The sequence below is a fragment of the Anas acuta genome, chromosome 11, assembly GCF_963932015.1.
Source record: "Anas acuta chromosome 11, bAnaAcu1.1, whole genome shotgun sequence".
Taxonomy (NCBI): Eukaryota; Metazoa; Chordata; class Aves; order Anseriformes; family Anatidae; genus Anas; species Anas acuta.
In genome coordinates, this window is record NC_088989.1 from 20,988,410 (window position 1) to 21,011,601 (window position 23,192).

The following is a 23,192-nucleotide window of genomic DNA, read 5'->3' on the forward strand; positions in this document are numbered from 1 at the left end:
CTCAGGGGAACAGAGGGCCCTATTTGTCGGCCTGACCCTACCAGTAGGGAAGTCTGCTGCCTCCCTGGGGCCAGGGTCAGGGATGTTGCCAGAAAGCTTCCTAACCTGGTTCGCCCTTTTGACTGTTATCCTCTTTTGATAGTCCAGGCTGGCAGAGATGATACTGAAGAGAGGTCTGAAGGCTATTAAATGAGACTTTAGGGGATTGGGACAATTAGTACATAGAGCGGGAGTACAGGTCATTCTTTCCTCCATCCCTACAGTGGCAGGGAGGGGTACAGAGAGGACTCAGAAAGCCCACCTGATAAACACCTGGCTCAGAGGCTTGTGCCAACACAGAAATGTATTTATTTGTTTTTTGACCATGGGGCACTTTACTCAGCACCCGGCCCACTAACTGCAGATGAGTCCCACCTGTCTCAAAGGGGAAAACAGACACTAGCACAGGAGCTGGCAGGGCTCATTGAGAGGGCTTTAAACTAGGTAGGAAGGGGACAGGGATAGGGAGGGAATAAGGCTTATTAGAGGTTTGCCAGGGAGAACAATGTTAGGGGCAGGAGAGCAGGCAGTGGCCCAGCTGAAGTGCATCTGCATTAATGCACACAGCATGGGCATCAAACAGGAGGAGCAGGAAGCCATCGTGCAGCAGGCAGGCTATGACTTGGTTGCCATCACTGAAATGTGGTGGAACCTCTCCCATGACTGGACTACTTCAATGTCTGGCTATAGGCTCTTCAGAAGGGACAGGCAGCACAGAAGGAGTGGTGGTGTGGCTCTCTATATTAGAGAGTGTTTTGATGTTGTGGAACTTGAGTCTGAGACTGGGAATAATAAGGTTGAGTTCCTATGGGTTAGGATCGGTGGGAAGGCCAACAAGGCAGGCATCCTGGTGGGGGTCTGTTACAGACTGCCAAACCTGGTTGAGAAGATGGATGAAGAATTCTACAGGCAGTTGGCAAAAATGTGAAATGGTCGGCTCTTGTCCTCGTGGAGGGCTTCATCTTACAAGACATACCCTGGACATGCAGTACAGCCCAGAGGAAGCAGTCTAGGAGGTTTCTGGAGAGCGTGGAAGATAGCTTTTTGATGCAGCTGGTTAGTGAGCCTACCAGGGGAGGTGCTCCACTGGACTTTCCATTCACAAACAGAGAAGGACTGGTGGGAGATGTGGTGGTCGGGAGCTGTCTTGGCCAGAGTGACCACAAAATGGTAGAGTTCTCTATTCTTGGTGAAGTCACAAGGGGGACCTCTAAACCCGCAGTCTTGGACTTCCGTAGGGCTGACTTTGAGCTGTTCAGGACACTGGCTGGCAGAGTCCCTTGGGAGGTGGTTCTGAAGGGCAGAAGAGTCCAGGAAGGCTGGGCACTCTTCAAGAAGGAAATCTTAATGGCTCAGGAGAGGTCTGTCCCCATGTGCCCAAAGATGAGGCGGTGTGGAAGAAGACCGACTTGGCTGAACAGAGAGTTGTGGCTAGAGCTTATGAAAAAAACAAAAAAAAAAGTGTTTATGATCTTTGGAAAAGAGGGCAGACCACTCAGAAGCATTATAAGGATGTTGCAAGGATGTGTAGGGACATAATTAGAAAGTCTAAAGCTCATCTAGAGCTCAGTGTGGCTACTGCCGTTAAAGACAACAATTTTTTTTTTTTTTCTAAATACATTAACACGAAAAGGAGGACTAAGGAGAATCTCCATCCTTTACTGGATGGTGGTGGTGGTGAGGAACTTAGTGATGAGAAATGAGGAACAGGCTGAGGAGCTTAATGCCTTCTTTGCCTCAGTCTTTAGCGGCAAAAACAGTTGCTCTCTGGATACCCAGCACCCTGAGCTGGTGGAAGTGGATGGGGAGCAGGATGTGGCCCTCACTATCCGCGAAGAACTGTTTGGCGACCTGCTACAGCACTTGGATATATGCAAGTCGATGGGGCCAGATGGGATCCACCTGAGGGTACCGAGAGAACTGGTGAAGGAGCTGGCCAAACCACTTTCCATCATATATTGGCAGTCCAGGCTACTGGGGGAGGTCCCAGTTGACTGGCAGCTAGCAAACGTGACACCCATCTACAAGAAGGGCCAGAGGGCAGACCCGGGGAACTATAGGCCTGTCAGTTTGACCTCAGTGCCAGGGAAACTGATGGAGCAGATTAACTTGAGGGTCATCATGTGGCACTTGCAAGGCAAACAGGCGATCAGGCCCAGTCAGCATGGGTTTATGAAAGGCAGGTCCTGCTTGACGAACCTGATCTCTTTCTGTGACAAAGTGATGCGCTTGGTGAATGAGGGAAAGGCTGTGGATGTGGTCTACCTTGACTTCAGCAAGGCTTTTGACACTGTTTCCCACAGCGTTCTCCTTGAGAAACTGGCTGCTTGTGGCTTGGACTGGGGTATGCTTTGTTGAGTTAAAAACTGGCTGGATAGCTGGGCCCAAAGAGTCGTGGTGAATGGAGTCAAATCCAGTTGGAAGCCGGTTACTAGTGCTGTTCCCCAGGGCTCGGTGCTGGGGCCGGTCGTCTTTAATAACTTCATCGATGATCTGGATGAGGGCATTGAGTGCTTACCCTCAGCAAGTTTGCAGACAACACCAAGTTGTGTGCGTGAGTTGATCTGCTCGAGGGTAGGAAGGCTCTGCAGGAGGATCTGGATAGGCTGCACTGATGGGCTGAGGTCAACTGTATGAAGGTTAATAAGGCCAAGTGCCGGGTCCTGCACCTGGGGCGCAATAACCCCAAACAGCTACAGGCTGGGAGATGAGTGGTTGGAAAGCTGTCAGGCAGAGAAGGACCTGGGAGTGATGGTGGACAGTCAGCTGAATATGAGCCAGCAGTGTGCTCAGGTGGCCAAGAAGGCCAACAGCATTCTGGCTTGCATAAGAAGCAGCGTGGCCAGCAGGTCTAGGGAAGTGATTGTCCCCTTGTACTTGGCTCTGGTGAGGCCGCACCTCGAGTACTGTGTTCAGTGTTGGGCCCCTCTCTACGAGAAGGACATGGAGGTGCTTGAATGTGTCCAGAGAAGGGCGACGAAGCTGGTGAGGGGCCTGGAGAAGAAGTCTTACGAGGAGCGGCTGAGGGAGCTGGGATTTTTCAGCCTGGAGAAGAGGAGGCTTAGGGGCGACCTTATTGTACTCTACGGGTACCTCAAAGGAGGCTGTAGCAAGGTGGGGGTTGGTCTATTCTCCCACAAGCCTGATGCCAGGATGAGGGGGAATGGTCAAATTTGTGCCAGGGGAGGTTTAGGTTGGATATTAGGAAGAACTTCTTTACTGAGAGGGTTGTTAGGCATTGGAATGGTCTGCCCAGGGAAGTGGTGGAGTCACCATCCCTGGAGGTCTTCAAAAGACATTTAGATTTATAGCTTCATGATATAGTTTAGTGGAGGACTTGATAGTGTCAGGTCAGAGGTTGGACTTGGTGATCTTGGAGGTCTCTTCCAACCGAGGTGCTTCTGCGATTCCGTATGTAAACCCATCACTGTGTAGGCCTTGTCCACATACAGAAGTTGAAGTAATTAGAACTTATCTTTCAGTGGTAATGCAGTAATGCTGTACTGTTGACTTATGTTATATTTTTACATAGATACAGAAAAGAAGTTTTGTGATCACAGTTGCTTTTTCCCTGCTTATTGGTATCATACAATGGGTCTGTAACAGTGCATCTAGAATTATTACGTAAGATTTATCTTTATGCCTTTTCAAAACAGTAAAACCAGTATAAAAAAGGTATGTAGAGCCAAGTTTGGTTTTGAAAAATGGTATTTAGATTCTAGACTTACTCCGGAAAGTTTCAGTTTTGACTTCATTTATTACCTAAGTCGTTCCTGTGATCTCAGACAGCAGAAAGCGACATGGCAAGCTTTGTTTTGTAAAACTGATTCTACTCTGAACGGTTAGGGATGCATGAGTGTTTCCCACTGCAAGCCCACAGAGGATTAACCTTCCACTGGTGGATTCAATGAACTGATCAATGAAACTTTTAGAAGTAGGTTAATAATCAGAATTGTTTGCTATAGGAGCTGATTTTGGGAATTTTTCTCACTATCCTGAATGGAGAATTAAACAATATCCATAAAACCCATTAATGTATCTTTAAAATCATCAAAGAAAGGTAAACTTCAATATCTCTGTTTGTTTGTTTGTTTGTTTGTTTGTTTTTTTAAACTGGAATACCTTTGGGAACTTGTATTACTATAAATAATAAGTCACTCTATTAAGTAATGAACAGTATAGAGATGGCATTTTAAAAATATAGCTTAACACATATTTCTTTTTACAGAAGATTTTGTACTTTATGGTAGACCTAGTAAATGCCATTTATATAATGTTGCAGCGAAAAGAGAATAGAGAAAAATACAAAGCTCATTGGGATAAGGAAATATAAGAGCATTTAATGAAATGATCACTCATCTTCAGTGTGAGCTGTCTATAGGTTTTATTTATATTTTTGAAGTAATGCCAACCAATTAGCAGTATTTCTGATGATGCTTTAAATAACTTCCAGAGAAACTGCAGATACCAAATAAACTATATGTGTAAAATGCACTCAGAGAAAAATCATTAAAATCCTTGCAACAGTATCACAGAGGCAGTCCATTCTTCATAATGATCTATGATACCTATTTCCTGAAATTTTATTATTTGTAGGTTTAATGCAGTTTGGTTGCTGCCTAGACCTATTATCATGCTTACCACTCATTCTTTTAGATAAGGCTGGTCTCCTTTTATTAGGAGCACAGTGTCTTTTGATTCTGTATAGATTAAAGCAGATCATTAGATATAAATCTCTCAGATGTATTCAGTCTCATCATAGGCTATATTCTAGCATTATTTTCAGAAAGATAAACTGTGACAGTGATTTATGCTATATTTTCAGTGTATGAATCTCACTGTGCCCTTTCACTTGTGTTTAGAAAATAAAGATTTTTTTATTAATGGTTTTGGTAGCTATCAACAAAGCATGAAAGTACTATTCTTTAATGCTGTGTCCTCTAGACTCTTAGTCGGATTATGCATACTATTTAATTCAAACTAATTAACTACTCTACACAGTGCATATCTTTTTTAAAATGACATAAATATAAATCATGATTGAATTCTATTACATTTTATCTTTGAAAGACTGGAGAAGATTTTGTGATTGAAGTCTTGTCTTTAGGCAAAATAATAATGCAAGACACTCTGTATGCCTAGAAAGGATTTGGCCATTACGAAAACTGAAAAGGGGACAATGAGGACTATAGTATCACAACTGAGAATAAAGAGAGAAATCCTCCAAGTACATTTTAAAACTTCTGTAGAAAATAAACTTGTTCAGAGAAGGTGAAATAAGATTACACTGTTCAGGAACTCGTCTGGCCAGATCTTGCATATCTCCCAGGATGCAGGTTCTACAAATTCTCTGGACAATGTCTTCTTATATTTTATTACACTCATAATTAAAAGGTTTTTCCTTAGAACTCTTCAGAATTTCTGTTGTTCTGACTTTTCCCCCTTGCCATCTTAGAGGCTGCATTCAAGGAGAATGAGTCAGTGAGTCAGTGTCTGTCTTGTACAGGGGAGTCCAAAACTGGTGTGTGTAGTGGGGTGACATTACTCCAGAATAGAGAGGAATAACCTCACTGGTGTACAGCTTGCTTATACAGCCCAGTATGAACTTGACCTCTTTTGCCTAAGGGGCTCCCTGCTTCTTGTTCACCATGGACCCAAGGCAGTTTTCTGTAAAGTTGCTTTCTAACCATCTCCCTGTTACCTGTGCTGGTTTTTTTTGTTTGTTTGTTTGTTTGTTTTGTTTTTTTCTGTGCCAGATACAGGACGTTTTCATGTTGAACCTTATGAAGATGCTGTCAGCCCAGGCCTTCAGCATCTTGAGGTCCCCTTGAGAAGTGGCCTTGCCCTGCATGGGCCATTCCCCTAGCTTGGGATGCCCCATGACTTCGTGAGGTGTTTGTTCTGTCCAGGATGTTCGGGTAGCCTTCAGTTTTTCTTCAAAACAGTATTTCTCCTAATAATAACAAGCGGATGCTCCTCTTCCTACTTTCAGGCAATTAATGAGCAACTTGTTCTTGTAACAAATAGCTCTAGATGGATTTTATTCAGGTCTTGAACAATCTGTCTTCTACTGTGCTTTTCAGATGAGAATTGTGCATGCATTTGTGTGTGTGAATGCACTTATTCATAAAAATCAGAATTGTTTCTCTGGTGTAAGGCTATTGCTGGAGATGTCTTTAAAGGAATTTAAAAGTCTGGTCACAATCTTTGCACACAGTGCTGCTTTTTCTCACATCTAAAATGTGAAAACCATTTTTGCATTTTGCAACAGGGCACATAACTGATACTGACCAACTGAAAGAGTAATTTCCTCCTCAGAAATCATCCTATACTCCTGAAAAAAAGCTGTTTGTTTCTCTCACAATTCAGTTAAGTGCAAGTCTTCTTTTAGGTTATTGGGCCAGAGCCAAATAACCTTTCTCAGATTTTTTTTTTCTTCAACATTTCCTTTCATGTCTTCCTGTATCCATTCTGACACTGCTAATGTCTTGGAAGTCATGGCCTTAATTATATAAATCTAATTTCCTCTGAAATTTCCAGGCCAGATTGAAGATTGCAAGGGGATAATCTGCTATGTACTAGCTTTACTTTTTCCAGCCCTCAAGCGTTTTTAATATTGGTACAGAAAAACATTAAATTGTATATCAGTTAAAAAAAAAAAACAAACAAAAAAAACAAAACAAACACCACCACCACCCCAAAACAAACAAACAAACAAACAGAAAAAACAACAAAAACAAACAAACAAACAAAAACAATAAAAGCTATATAATACCATACAAATCTTCAAAGTTTTAGGTCTCATACCTGAAGTCTCGTTATTTCTTGTGTAGGTTTTTTTATCTGCATCCTGGAAAAAGTTTCCTTTTGTGTTGTGTGTTCTATGGCCCATATCAAATTATATCTGTAGACTCACAGATGTTAGAGATGAGTAACTGATGATCTTTTTTGCAGAACAGTGTTCTCCAAGCAGTATCACACTAGGTATAAAACTGATGCTAATCTTGGTCATGAAAAAGCCACGAAGCAGTAATAATGCTAACAAGAAGATCAAAGGAAAAAAGGAAAAGAAAAGAAAAAAAAGAGAGCAGGAGTACAAGACTATTACCTCCCAGATAGTATGCCATGTACTTTAAAGTTTTATTTTGGACAAACTTGACAAGTGTAATGTTTTGAGAAGAAAAAAATAGAGTATTTGCTAGAAATATCTGATAATGGGAGACTATGACTGGGAATGACCATGATACCCTTCAAAAAAAAAAAAAAAAAAAATCTTTCAGATGTCCAAATTCTATGTCTGAGCTTCTGTCAAACCTGAAAGACAAATCCTTAACGCTAATCTTGGATTTAAGTCAGTTTATTTCAGGGGCTGTGTAAAGAGCATCACATTGCAAAAACTATCATGGAGTTTGATATCAGTGTGCTGTGTTAGTGAAAATCATTTAGCAGAGATAGTATAGGTCAATGTGCAGGTATTTTAGCATTACTTGTTTCTGTCCACATTACCAAAAATAACATTAGCTCATGTTAATTCACCCACTCCTGTTAAAAGAAAGTAGGATAGAGTCAGCATACACAGATGAGACAGATACTGTTTTGCAGTAAATACAATAAAGTTGTGGTTGATCTGCTTGATTGGAAGGACTCCTTAACGTACATGTATGTTTATCTGAAGAGAAAAGGGGATATGAGGCAAATATTTTGCATTTGCAGGATCTCTGAACAGATGTCCCTTTGTGTATATCTGCGCACGCACATGCATAGCCCAGTGGCGTGGTTCTTTGCACAGATGCTTTTATCTGGAATTGTCACAACCCTGCACACGAATCTTCAATTTATCACTTGATGATAGCACAAGTACCACCTATGGGTACCTGCCTCTAGGCTGACACAGGGACAATGGCATATGAATTTTGAAAACCGATGGGAATTGGCTTGCCTGGAATTTCAGATTCTTCCATAGTAGCATTTACTATTTCTGCCTCTTCTTCCACACCACAGCAATTTTCTGAATTCATAAATGCAGAACAGATTTGCCTAAAACACTGTCTTGTCATGTACTCTGATGGTTTTAGTTTATTCTCACTTATACTTCAGCCATGTAACCTAAACGTTTGTTACATGTCAGGTATTAGAAACATCAAAAGAGATCAGCCATTCTGTTACATCGAACAAAAGCCATATTTCACCATGAAGACATTACTTGCAGTAATACTTTCTTAAAAAGGGTCTATCCATACCTGAACTGCATATCTGTATGGGAAGTTCCACTGTGTAGGTTTTAAGTGGCTGCAGCATTAATTGACTTGATCTCTTCATTGTATATTCAGGTTCGTATTTTTACCTATCTGATCGGAAGAGAAGCTGCTTTTGCTGATAACCTGAAGTGGATGGCCTGTGCTAACAAAGGTTAGTTAACCTTCAACTGTGAAAGCCTTGCTTTCAAAACTGTATCACTGGGTCTTCCTGAATAATTGACCTGTTTTACAGGTACAGTGCCACTGACAACTAATCAAAGAGGATGGGTTGTTTTTTTCCAGGATGAAAAAAACTTATTTATCCATAGCATGTAATTTAAAATATATTTTCTTTTTTAAAACATCTGAATCTTTTTAAGATGTGGTCTTAAATTTTAGTTCAGAGACCAAACCTTAGTTTCAAATTGGGTGTCCTGTTGTAGCTGTTACTACTTGGTCACAGTTACTTTGGTACCTAAGAACACTGGGTGTGAGTCCTGTTGAGTTAGGCGTGGCATGTAAAACACCAGCCATCCTGTCCCTTGAGGAGCTGACAGTGTAATTGAAAAAACAGGTTTATATTCTGTAAGAAGGGGCATTAAAACATGTAAGATGCTGAGATGCTACAGTAAAATGATTGACTAATATAAGTAAATAAGTAAGAATGATTCAGAGGTTAAAAAAAAAAAAAGTGCACACAAAAAACTAATTACTCTTCAGGTTTTCCTTTTCTCTTGGAAAACAAAAAACAAACAAACAAAAACCAAACAAAAAACCCAACAACAAAACAAACAACAACAGAAAAACCTTCCTTTGTGTCACATTATATTATGATGAATTGCATCAGGTGCTATCCATTTAGTCATTATTTCTTTAACTACTGTTATGTCCAGCTGATGGAAATTACTTAGTTTGAAGTCTTGTCTTAATCAGCTAATATTACACCATAATTTAGTTTAAGTAATAGTATAAGAATCCTTTGAAGCATCTTTTTGAAGGCAATTTAATCAACAAAATCTTTTAGCTTTTTAGCCCTGCTGTTCAGATTCATAAAGATCTAAGTACAGAAACTCAGAAATTAGGACCAGGCAATAGAGACTGCCTCACTAGATCATCTGGTCCATGTCTTTATTCTCAGAGGGGTCACCTTTGTCATTCTTCAGGACTACTTTGTTCTTTTCAGAGCCATGTTGCTTCCAGTTAGAATCTTACAAAGTAGATCAACTAAACAGTTTGATGCAGTTTAATGACTGTTTCTTCTATACATTTATTTTTTTTTTTAACTGTTTAGTAGGTACAATACCTGCTTTCTGGTAGCTTATAATTCAAAAAGTCTTTTACCTCTAATTAGTATATAAATGCTTTCTTACAGCTTTGAAAATCATAATTGGATTCAGCATAAATAGTCATGTCAGGCAGTATGGATTTAGAGTTTTTTCCTTTACAATTTTTAGCTAGAGCTCACCCATTTTCTTTTAGTGAAAGGAGGGATTACAGCGCAGACAGATGAGCAGTGTAGTAAAGCTGGTCTAAAGATTGGCTATATGGCTGGACTGCAGTTTACTACTTGCATGGATGGGCCAAAGTATGTTGTTGTCACTGAGGGTCAATGACCCTAAAATCAATTTTCCTTGCAGTGATTTTCCCCTTGGAAGCACAACATAGATGAAAGCTGTTTGCAGGTTTTACAGCTGACTGGACTGTGGACAGCAGTCCTTTCCATCAAAAAGGGTCACAGGGGAAATTTATACCACCTTGCAAAACATATTTAGCTTCTAGATTCTGGTGGTGAAACCTTCAACAACATAACTTCACCCCTCCCCTTTTTCTGTTACATTTCTGTGTATAAGTAGGGCATATTTAGAGGGAGTTCACTTGATGAAGCAAAACACCAAACCATTTTAAATACATTAAAACATTCAGGAGCCCCAGTGACCCTGTGGAGTAGTTTGTGCAATTTGCAATGATTCAGTCTTCTGTATCGTGAAATGGTGTACATGAAGGAAAAGAATTAAGATTTACTAACATCCTCAAGTGAACAAAAATAAGATTTTCCTAAACGCACAGCATGCATGTGCCAGATTTTAAAGTAAGCACTTACTACCTTTCCCTCAGCAGTCACTTCCAGTAGAAAGCTGTAAGAGAAAGATGGGAGTTAATGTGTTACTGACTAACAAAACAGACGGCATTAAATGCCCCCCACTCCCCAGGAAATTTCTCTATGCATTAGCAATTTGACAGCCTCTGTTCAGAATGTTTATTAATTACCCAGCATTGCTGTGGCTGGCATATTGCAAAATGGACAAAGGAGGGGATTCATCAGTACAAAGGAGCAGAAGCTGGGAAAGCACTGAAGAAAAAATGCTTTGCATATCAGAGGTCTGATAGTGGCTATCTAACTGCCAGCAGAGGACAGATCAGCCCTGAGGCAAATTGTGCCCCAGCTGTAGCAGTTTATAGACTATTGTATTAGCAGAGAAGAGTTGCTTACAGGAAGCCCCAGTCACATCCATTCCCACTAATAGCATGACCCCAGCACCTCCTGCACTCTGGGCTATTGTGGGGAGTGGCAGGCAGCCAGCTACAGATACTGTTCACCTGCTTGAGAGACCTCTTAGGAGGAGGGGGTGAATTCTCCATGGGAGCTTTACAGCTGCAGTGAAACAATGAATTCCCCCTCGGTCCCTATGCAAAGAGGATTTTTTTTTTAATTCTGATGTTTTATTAGTTGCAATAATGCATTTATTCTACATGTGCCCAGAAAACGAAAAGTGCTGCACTCTGTTTAAAAAAAAAAAAAAATCTTTCGGAGGCGTTTTTAAAAGTTCCATGTCTAATGGTGGACATTTTAGAGGAAAGGAATCTATCCAAAAACTGCAATGGACTGTGTAATATGGAAAGGCAGAGCATAAGCGTCTGTGTTTAACTACATTGTTATATGTATCTCATGCTTGTCATTACCAAATCTTACTCATTTCCCTCACGAGTTTTTCTTGCTGGGGACAAAAATTAGTGCTGACTGCAAGGAGCTGTGGGGTAGCATAATTCACACACCAGGGAACTAAGAAGCAGGTGTTAGAATGCAAAAATTTAAGCACAGGTTTGCTGCTGTTGTTTACATGGCCTCAGCAACTGTGCTCAGAATTTCAGAGCATGTCTTTATCTGATGATAAATCCTTGGTATAGGAAGAGTAAGGTTTTTAAACCCATTTGATCTTTGGATAGGAGTTTAATTTATCAGTGTTAGGAAGCTAATTCCTGTGAGGTTTGACATTTGTTACACACAGTTATGAACACATGAATCATCAACATGTCTAAATGTACCAGGGAAAATGAACTAAGAATATTACCCAATGCTGCCTCTAGCTATGCTATAGTAACTTTTGGTGGAGTTTTCTCAACAGGAGAAAGTCCAAAACCAAATATTAGAACAAGCATCAAAATATGGGAAAGGTAATTTATGTAGCTTTTGCAATTTCTTTCTCTTTTCTGTAATAGAGGCTAAAACAATAGGAAAACAACCTTTTATAGAAATAAGTAAATAGATGAACCATAAATTCATAAAAGATAGCTAACTTCATATTAAATGACTCATGGAAATGATAAAATCTTTGTTAAGTTTTCCTAATGTGAATTACAAAAGCATGCAAACCATATTTTTAAGGATACAAACCATATTTAAACAGACTAAATCTTCAAGGAACTTTGCAAAGATTGAAAATGAAACTCACACCTGGGATCACATTATAAAAAACCTAGAGAGAATCCATATGGTTGACACCATCTTCATCTAAGACTTGTCTTTTGCATATCTTTAGCAGCAATTCTTACATTTCTTTAATCTTAGTTATTTGAAACTAACCAATTAAAAAGAATAAAGTCTTTAACATTCTTTCTTTCAACTTTCCTTCTGTTGCAGCCTGATATATGATCTGTGAAATACAGAAATGATTTATTTTTTTTTTTTTTCACACTAAACTCTTTTTCCTCCACTTGCTAACCTTGACTCCTCTAGCTGTCATACTCTCTGTCATACTCTCTGGCAAGGAGCACTGCATAGCTAGCCTGCAACTACATGCATGCCAGTATACATGTGCTGATTTACCATCTGGCTCCTTTCAAACAGGATGCTCAATGTTACTTTCAATCTGGGCAGAGCCACAAATTTTCATTTGTCTTTGAGACCTTTATTTCTTCAAGTTTGTTCAAAATTGATTCAGAATAACAGAGACTGAATCATTATCTCTGTTAGTCTTAGGAAATAGGGATAAGAAATTGTTCTCTCTATTGTGCAGTTTAGGGATACATTTTGCAAGTACTACAGCAAGAAATGAATACTTTGAATGTAACATGCTGCCTGGAGAGTTTTGTGATATTATGTCAGGTGTTATATCAGATATGAGAAAATGAATTCTTAAAAACACTACAAGGAGAAATATCTAATGTAATATCCATCCATATTAACAATACTTGTGAATAAACTGCTTACGTAGGTGTCTGCTCAAGTTGGCTGTTCTTGGTCCAGATGGATCTCTTCTAAACAAACAATAACACACCACCACCAAAAACCCTACAATGTTCACTATTATCAGTGTCTTGTAATGTGTATCAGACTTTGAAGTGTTACCAAACTGTTTTTTTCACTTGAAAAACTGACACTAAAACTTTCAGGATGCAATCAGAGTAAATTCCAGCAAGGTATTCTCTATCTGAAAAGTAACTTATAAACTGTGATTAAACAAATTTCCAGGCATAGACAAGTGTTAAATGAGCCTTTGAGGTTTTGAATTTAATTGAAGTATGACATTAAAAAGTGTTAACTAACTGATTTCAACATGTATGGGTGTGAAAGTGCTGTTTGATTAAAAATGACCTTTTCATCGCCTTAGATGCAATGCCAATTTTTCAAGCAGTTAATCTGCTCTGACATTTTAGACATTATTTAATATATATTAAGGGAATAAGTACACGTGTTACTACTTTGTTCACTGTACAATACTTAGTGCAAGCAGATCTCTGCTCCATTTACAGTGTTCCATTGCACACTGATGTAAGAGAAGTGCAAATATTGGCATGATATGTACTTGTTGTGATTTAACCCGGTCAGCAGCTAAGCACCACACAGCCATTCGCTCAACTTCCCCACTCCCTCTCTGGGATGGGGGAGAAGAACGGGAAAGTGAAGCCTGTGAGTTGAGATAAAGACAGTTTATTAAGACAGGAAAATAATAATAATAATAATAATAATAATAATAATAATAATAATAATAATAATAATAATAATAATAATAATAATAATAATAATAATAATAGTACTATTACTAATAATGTATGTGAAACAAGTGATGCCCAGTGCAATTGCTCACCACCCGCTGACCGATGCCCAGCCTAGCCCTGGCAGTCCGGCGTCTGCCACCCCAGCTAGCCACCCCTATATATTGTTCAGCATGATGTCAGATGGTATGGAATACCCCTTTGGCCAGTTTGGGTCAGCTGTCCTGGGTCTGTCCCCTCCCAGCTCCTGCTGCATCCTTAGCCTGCCCGCTGGCAGGACGAAGCGAGAAGCTGAAAAGTCCTTGGCTTGGTGTAAGCACTGCTCTGCAACAATTAAAACATCAGCATGTTATCAGCACTCCTCTCATCCCAATCCAAAACATGGCACCATTCCAGGTACGAGGAGGAAAATCAACTCTATCCCAACTGAAACCAGGACAGTACTGAAAAGTTCATGAGCTAAACAGAACAAATAATACTGGAGTGGTGATATAAAATTGCATAGAAAACACTGGAACAAACAATTGAAAGTATGTATTTGGTAGCAGGAGAACAGGAGAGGTGAACATAACTGGAGGTCCCCTGTTGCACGTCTCCCACAAATAAATGAGCAGTGTTTTGTGTGCTCTTTCCTTTTAGTGATCTGAATCCTGATTTGCAGACACTGTACACTATTTTAAGTAGAAGGAAGAAAGGCAAAAGGCTTAGTAGTCTACTTTTGCCTCTGCTTTATTTTTCTGATTTTTTGTGAGTGACCTTGATTTTTGAGTATGTAACTTGAGATGTGAACAATGCTGAACAAATGGCTTCCAATATTGGTTCTCTTTTGAGCTTTCTGAAATGAGGCATACCAGAATTCAGACACTCAGAACTGCTGTAAGGAAAGTGTAGATCACCTGCTGTAAAATGAGGAGTCCACACAGTTCTAGTGTATTTTGAATCTTTGACTGAAAGTTTTATAAGCCACAGTGTGTAAATATACATACATATGTGTGTATATGTATGTTATAAAGTTACGTGAATAGCTTGTATTTTCATTCATTTACACCAAATGAAAAGGACCAGATAGTGAAATATCCCTTATTACCCACACATTTTGATTTGGGAGTCTCAGCAGTGACAAAATTGGAGGAGGCAGCATTTCAGGAAGAGTAATTTAAACATTGCATTTTCTCATAAGTGTTCTAAGGCAATAATTCATAAAATCATGCTATATATGTATTTTTTATTATTTTCAACAGGGAACTAAATTCATACATAGAATTCCGCTTTTTCAAGTACAGGTTCCCTAATTAAGCTTATGTCAATCAATTTACTCTGTCAGAAAATATTTTCAAAACCTGAGGCAAAAAAAAAAACACTTGCCTTAATATTATGTTTAGCATTCAGTTAACCTCCTCACATAATACTAGACTTAACAGAAAAAAATAAATTTTAAATAAAATCCTTTAAGTAGAATCCTGAATATTTGAACAGTATACTGTATGCTGTATTACAAGCATAGTATGTAGTACACGATGAGTTTGAATACTATACTACTATACTATGAATATCTGACTTGATAGTATAGTAAACTTGATTATGAGAAAAAACTTTTTTCTTACTGAGTTGAAAATATTCATTAAACAACTTATATGAATTGTCATTTTATAGATCTCTGCCCTTAAGTCTGTCCTTACACTGTGTCTTAATATATACATGTAAATCTATGGCTGGGATGAGATGGAATTTATGTAGAAACATCAGTTTTGTACTGCACAAATTATTGGCAAATGTACCAAATCAGAAAGTTCTAGCTTTCAGACCACAGAGCACCCTTGCAACCTTGCCAGGCCTGGCCCTGTTTATAATAAACACATCTCAAAAGTTTTTTCAAGCTGCCAAGTTTTCTGCTGAAGCTTGATACTGCAGCTCCACAGAAGATATGATCATATCAAAAGACTAAAATTGCATCAAGACCTTTCATGAAAATTCCATATTGTTCTTTTCTCACTAAAGGAAATGAATTTATACTAAGGACATTTGATGCAGTTAAGTAAGGCCTGATGGAACTATGACCTTGAAATCTGTCAGTCCTTTGTAACCCTTTCATGATGTGGGCTCCAGATGCCAAGGTCACTGTGTTGTAAAGGTAATTGACGTCTAAGCAATGGTAAGGAAGTGGTGACAGCTCAAACAGCTGTGGCCTCTGCTGTTCTCAGTGTTCTCAGTTTGTAGGAGATGTTTCAAAGGATTAATAAAGCTGTGAATACTTAGTCAAGCAATTCTAGTTGCAGTCTCCATTCCCAGTGACCTGGGAAAATAACCTATTGCTGTTATCTGAGGTTTAGTAACATTCTACAAGGATGAGCATTTTAGAACATTGACAGCTACTGTTTTGTGTCTGTAGTTCTAATCAGTAATGCTGCTTGAAACCAGACAAACTTTGGATGAGATGTTTTTGTACAAAGGTATTGATACCAGTTTGTATTTTTAAAGTGTGCACCATTTAGAAACAAAAAATACCCAAACTTCTTTACCATCAAGCAACAAAAGTTTTCTGGAAATAGAGAGTTTGGGACAGGCCATGCAGTGATTTATAGCAGTTTGGGGAAACTTGCTCTCCAAGAATGTCTGAGAGTTTTACAGACCTCTTTTACTGGTTACTACTGCTTGAGGGGCTGCTTCTCATAAAACATTCCTTCATTGCATTTCTCCTTTGCAAATAAAGAAGCAGAAAAAAAAAAAAAAGACAAAAAAAAAAAAAGACATAACATATCATACTTCTTGTTGAAATCTTCTTTAATTTGTTCTGCCTGGTTTATAACTTCAAATTGTGTGTTTTCACAGGCTTTTTTACTCAGATTTCTACCTTAGCTGATGTTCAAGAGAATGTCATGGAATACCTCCACGTTCTTAGCCGACCAAAGGTTATTGACCAAGAGCATGATGTAGTATGGACTGAAGCATATATTGACAGCACTGTAAGTCTGCATAAGGAAGTATTTAATATAGGCTTACTACATATAATTAGGAATTCTGAGTAAAACTGTTGTGGTAAAAACACTAGTTGTGTATTTCTGTCACTGGAATGCTCCAATTCTATGTGAAAATCAGGATTTGATATCTTTGTTACAATCAAATAGTTTGAATTAATTTCAGTAGATATTTATACGTTGTAAGTTACATAGAAAAAATGAAGCAAACATGAGTCACAGCATCATTTATTAATTTATGACCTCGGAATGTACATTCTTCTTACTAAAAACAGACATTGAACAGAAATTGATTGGATTGAGTAACCATTTCTTCTATATGTTTTAAACCATGTACATGTAGAATATATGAATAAGTCAGTATAAAAACAGATTGACTAGAATCAATATTTTTAGTATAGAATGGTGGATGAACAGCTAGGTGACAACTGTGATGTCCTGGGGGAAGAACAGCTAGAAGATTCTGCCTTTATTGTGGATTGACTGGGTGATCTGTTAACAAATTTGTCGCAACCTTCTAATTTTAACTTGATATCCTTGTGAAACATTAGAGTTAAAGCAGAATTTTCTGTTATGCAGTGACTGAGTACACCATCTTTTTTAATATCATTAAGGGTTGTTCATTTTCATGAGTTGATCTAAAATAGCTTTTAGTTTCTTTTTTTTTTTTTTTTTTTAATCCAATTAAAGTATTTTGGTTTGGTTCTGTTATCCATAGAACAAGAGTTTGCAGCAAATATCTGTCATGTGGTACAATATGATGCCACGTATATAATGTAATGAATAGAAGATCACAGATGACTAGTGGCAAAATTGTTTTCTTCTTTTTCTTCTATATACCTCTGGAAAAATACGGCAAGGCAGGAAAAATGCACCAGCTTCACTTTTTTTTTTTTTTTTATTAATGTGATTTCTCATTTGTTTTGAAATTCTGGAATGCTTTCAGAAGATTTAAATTGATGCAAAAATATTAAAAAAAAAATCACAAAAATGAAACCAAAAAAACGACAACTATGATGTGAATAGAGTTTTGCTTCATCTTCTTGTTTGTTTAGGTCTTTTCTATTCTTCAGCTGGTGCTATTTGTAATATAAAATAAATACTAAAACTGTAGCTACTCAGAAGAAACAAAAACTTGCATGGACATAAGGTTTTATTCTTTCGGAGCGACCTTACTCATCTCTATTCCTTTTTTAAAGAAGGTGTTAATCCAGTTTCTTCTGTGTTCTCCTTCTGTTATTGATACACAACAGGGTGAGAAGAAAACTACCCCTTTTTCATTTCATGAAATGGGGAGATGACTAAGAAAATCTGTTTCTCATTCACCTCTTGGTTTTTACATGCTTGAAGTAATCAATGTGTATATGTTAAAGGGAGTTTGTCTTTTTGCTAGAGAGAATAGTAGAAAAAGATCCATGTAATTGGTGTTTTAGTGCAACTAACCTTTTTGCTCTTGGCCTTTGAATCTTGGATTAAAATTGTTGTTGCAAATGAAATTCATCTTTCTCAACACCAAGTTCTTCCTTTTCCCTACCAAGAAAGTACAGAGTTCTGTTTCAGAATTAATTTTACACTTCACTCTCTTTCTGCTTTTTTAGCCTGTATTTCCACCGCAGGGAGGAATATATTCAGAAAACTTAGTCTAACTTTTGGTAATTCTCCCCTAAATTATGGAAATTCTCAGCAAAATGAAGAATGTAATATTATGTTAAATACTAACTAGATGAGGGAAAGGCTGTGGATGTGGTCTACCTTGACTTCAGCAAGGCTTTTGACACTGTTTCCCATAGCGTTCTCCTTGAGAAACTGGCTGCTTGTGGCTTGGACTGGCATATACTTTGTTGGGTTAAAAACTGGCTGCATAGCTGGGCCCAAAGAGTTGTGGTGAATGGAGTCAAATCCAGTTGGAGGCCGGTCACTAGTGGAGTCCCCCAGGGATCAGTACTGGGGCCAGTCCTCTTTAGTATCTTTATCGATGATCTGGATGAGGGGATCGAGTGCTTACCCTCAGTAAGTTCGCTGATGACATCAAGGTAGGTGCGTGTGTAGATCTGCTCGAGGGTAGGAAGGCTCTGCAGGAGGATCTGGATAGGCCGGACCAATGGGCTGAGGCCAGCTGTATGAAGGTCAATAGGGCCAAGTGCCGGGTATTGCACCTGGGGTGCAATAACCCCAAGCAGAGCTACAGGCTGGGAGATGAGTGGTTGGAAAGTTGCCTGGCGGAGAAGGACCTGGGAGTGATGGTTGATAGTCAGCTGAATATGAGCCAGCAGTGTGCTCAGGTGGCCAAGAAGGCCAACAGCATTCTGGCTTGTATAAGAAGCAGTGTGGCCAGCAGGTCTAGGGAAGTGATCGTCCCCCTGTAATCGGCTCTGGTGAGGCCGCACCTCGAGTACTGTGTTCAGTTTTGGGCCCCTCTCTACGAGAAGGACATGGAGGTGCTTGAGTGTGTCCAGAGAAGGGCGACGAAGCTGGTGAGGGGCCTGGAGAAGAAGTCTTACGAGGAGCAGCTGAGGGAGCTGGGATTTTTCAGCCTGGAGAAGAGGAGGCTCAGGGGCGACCTTATCACTCTCTATAGGTACCTCAAAGGAGGCTGTAGTGAAGTGGGGTCTGGTCTGTCCTACCATGTGCGTTGTGCCAGGACGAGGGGGAATGGTCAAAAGTTGTGCCAGGGGAGGTTTAGGTTGGATCTTAGGAAGAACTTCTTTACTGAGAGGGTTGTTAGGCATTGGAATGGTCTGCCCTGGGAAGTGGTGGAGTCACCATCCCTGGAGGTCTTCAAAAGACATTTAGATTTATAGTTTAGTGATATGGTTTGGTGGAGAACTTGATAGTGTTAGGTCAGAGGTTGGACTCGATGATCTTGGAGGTCTCTTCCAACCTAGATGAACCTCTGTGATTCTGTTTCTCGCTTCAGCAGCAACCTCTGTGATTCTGTTGATACAGCAGGTGTGTGTAGATGTAATTCATAGCTCAGAACACTAGAGGGAGCATGGGGCAGGGATGTTGGATGAGAAAATGAAATTAAAAAACAAACAAAACAAACACAGTGATGTTGTATTCTTGAATGAAGGAACTACTTTAACCCAAATGCTAGCTCTTTTACTCCAAAACAACACCATTTCAAGTTCTTCTCTCTCTCTCTTTTTTTTTCTTTTTTTTTTTTTATTCTTTTGGCTAAGTCTAATTAACATCCCTATGCACATACACACACACATTTATAAATGTCTGAGAGCTCCACTCAGGGTCTTAATGCATTGGATGGTACAAGAAAACAGATTTAAAACCAGAATACAGTGATCTGCTTAGCTGCAAACCACCTCTCTCCCCTTCCCTCCCATTAAAAAAAAAAATAAAAAAAATACCAGGATGAATTGGGGCAGTCAGATACAAAACTCTGGAAATAGCAAAAAAGGCAACCTTATAACAAACCAGATGTGCCTCTACCTCAGCTAGAGATGCCTGAGAGCTTTTTTCAGAGATCGATTTCTTAGCCATCTCTAGTGTTTTGGCATTAAAGTGCCACCTAAATGGTCCTTTACATCCCATGGCTTGTTGAGTTTTGCAGGCAGTTTGTGTCCCCGCCCCTCCCTGGCTGCCTCTTCGACCCTGATAGCTAAGAAATAGTGTCTTGCCAGAAATCTTAAGTGTTCTTACATCAAGCAGTGTCAGAACAACCATGGCTAGATTGCCAGGACCACACATATGGATGTAATTGGCGTCACTGTGTTTTGATGAAGTATACCTTCCCTGTTCTTTTCTCACCAAATATGACCTGCTGTGCTGTTTTAGAGCAAGCAGCAGTATGCTGGAACATACTAGGTAGGATCCAGCGAGAAACATTATCATTGACTTGAAGTCTGACTCTTCTGACATAGGAGTGATGTAATCTTAAAAACATGTCACTGACTCTCAGAAGAATTTAATAAATTTCTGAAATCATTTGAAGTTAGGTTTCTGGAGAACTGGAATGATCCTCGTTGTACTCTGTTCAGGAAGTTACTTGAGAAATGGTCTTTAGAGGCTATCTTGTGCTAATTCCAAGGTCAGCTTCACAACAGTTGGAGTGTAATTCATGCAGCAGGCTGGTAGCTTAGGCACTGCCAATACCATTAGACTTAGATGTTGGGATTTTAAAGCATGCAAATAATCAGCTGGTGTGTAGTCTCCAGATTCTGTCCTGTGATTCTATTTTCAACACCATTCCCTAGTATCAATCTCTTTTCCATTTGTACCTCTCTATTCAGTAGTCTGATATGCACTGGGAGTAAGCTTAGTTGGATCTGTGCAAGTCCATGGGAAAGAGTGTTTGGGGTGTCAAGAGTGAGGGGACAGGAAGATCCTTCTTGATGAAGTCTAATAGAAGAAGAGGCCATCTCGCTACGTGTTGGTGTTCAGCTGAGTAGCCTAGAGGTTGTTCTGTAAGAGTTGCAGGTAGGACAGCCATACAGCAGGCCCTAGATGGTGATATTGCTGCTTTAACATCAGTAGGACCTACAAGTACCTAATGCTTTAGAAAATAAAATACCTTAATGAGTGCTTAAAAACAGACTTGGATTTCTAAATGAAAGCTTCCAATGGCACTTTTTGCTGAGTAGATAATAATTATAAAATATAAAAGTATTTCAGGAGGGACATAATGTTAAAACAGTGAATGACTTCTTTTAAGCATATGTGCAGCCATAGCAAGTCAATATGAATGACAATATTGGAGGGAAAAAGGAAAAGTGCCTGGGCACTGAGATATTACAGTAAACTGATGTATAGAACTAGTCTCTTGGGGATTCTGATAATTATCTATAAAGTAGAGAAGCCCTTAACTCACTCTCTTGATAGTGTCTGGAATGTGGAGAAATGTTACTTTTTTCTGCAGGGAAAAAAAAAAAAAAAGCCTGAGTTCCTGCTGCTTAAATGCTTACAATTGTCAATTTGTTTATTAACTTGACCTACTTGGACCTTTGCTGACTCTTCCTGGTAAAATTTGTTTCTCATAAGTGTAACTTAGGATATTCTCTGGATCTAATGCACTGTTGAGTTTATCTCCTTCAGGCTATTAGTTTCAAGCTGTGAGCAGATTCAGGCATGCATTATCATGTTGACCCTGCTCAGTTTCCATCTGGAGGATTCCTTTGCATAAAAAGGGCAAATTATTATTTAATATTTTGAGATGACTGGTGCTTCAGAAGTTGAGTTCATTAAAATACAAAAAGCATTCAGAATCGCTACAGGTCATGACTTGTCATAATACGAGCTGTGAGTGGTTTTTACTCCATACTCTCCTTCAAGAGTATGTCCGTTCTTCATTCACACCATTCACACCTTCTCATAGATGTGCATCAAATTATGGATTTTAGTTTAATTCTACAACTGCTTTAAAAAGAAAAAAAATCTTTTTTTTTTTTTTAATCTTTTTAAAAGGATTTTTTTTTTTTGTAAATATTTTCCAACCAAGAGGCTGATGCTGTGCTAGTAAGGCAACCTGTCCAACAACCTTGTTTCCCCTTATGGTGTCAGTAAGTTGTGGTAGCTCCACTGAACTAAAGCCTATTATGCTATTATGCTTGCCTTTTTTCCATCCAGGCGTTTTGAGTGAGGTATTATACTGTTTACTACTTTTCCCATGCACTCAATTTTCTTTGTGCTCAATGCACAGAAGAGCTTTTATGAAGTAACAAAAATTAAATACTACCCTATTTCCACTATTTTCTATTCCCAGAGATACCTTCAAATACTTTTGGTAGCACAAGTTAATTGTGCTATTATAATAAGTATGTGTAATTAGCATTTTTATCATGGTAAAAGGTTCCCTGGGCCTCTATTTCAAAACTAACTTATAGATCGTAGTACTGGAATGCATTAAAATGCATCAGAGTGTTCAGAATGCTCATGTATATCTACAGCAAGTAAATATTGGTAATCACTGCAGAACTGAATGTCAGGAAACGTCATTAATCAGCAGCTGCAAAAAGAAAATTTACACACACACAGGCAGTATTTTTTTTTCTTTTTATGTCAGTTTTAAAAATCAGAAAAGAGTGTTGTTTTTTTTTTTTTTTTTTTTTTTTGTGCTTTTCCTCAGTACTACCTAGGAGTTGGTTACACGATCTAAACTTTCCTTTGTGGTCAGCATCACTTAATCTCTATTGATCAATGGTTCTTTATTAGAACAAGTCAACAACATTGACTGATTCTGAGGTTCCCAAGAAAATTTCCATTTCTTGCTTTGACATTTATTTAAGTGAATTAAATCAGGAAAAGGAAATCCCGTGCTTGGCTATCAGGCATTCCATCAGGTAGGTTTGTTCTTAAAATAAGGTTCTTTAAGCACTGCTTTGTCTGCTATGGATCTACAGTCATCTTTTGACAATATGGGAAAAAAAATAAAAAATAACTCAGGAAATGCCTTTTCGTCAGCTCTGCAGTCTAAATAAATTTTCCTTTAAAAAAAAAATTACAATTCCAACTATTTCATCTTTTCCAAGGCTTCTGTAAGAGAATAATTGCAGTTTGAGGATGCACACCATCTGCTCCAGCAATTATGGTCTGCCATATTTGCACTGGGATCTTATAGGTAGCACTTGAAAAATAACAATGGTGATCAGTGCAGATACTTGTACATAAAACAAAAAAATAAAACCCTGCACATATTTATATATAGGTGCAACAT

At 38.9% G+C, this 23,192-nt stretch overlaps 1 protein-coding gene across 18 annotated transcripts in view; it reads left to right on the forward strand.

Annotated features, from left to right (window-relative positions):
* The window catches only part of CACNA2D3 (calcium voltage-gated channel auxiliary subunit alpha2delta 3), a 463,864-nt gene that overhangs the window by 282,814 nt on the left and 157,858 nt on the right, over positions 1-23,192 (forward strand). For all 18 annotated transcript variants that reach the window (XR_011100159.1, XR_011100160.1, XR_011100162.1 and 15 more), the window contains 2 exons: positions 8,370-8,448; positions 16,380-16,513. Coding sequence is in view for 14 of the 18 variants with exons in the window: in XM_068694140.1 (XP_068550241.1) it covers positions 8,370-8,448; positions 16,380-16,513 (213 nt within the window). In the remaining 4 variants the exon portion in view is untranslated. The remainder of the gene's footprint in view (positions 1-8,369; positions 8,449-16,379; positions 16,514-23,192) is intronic.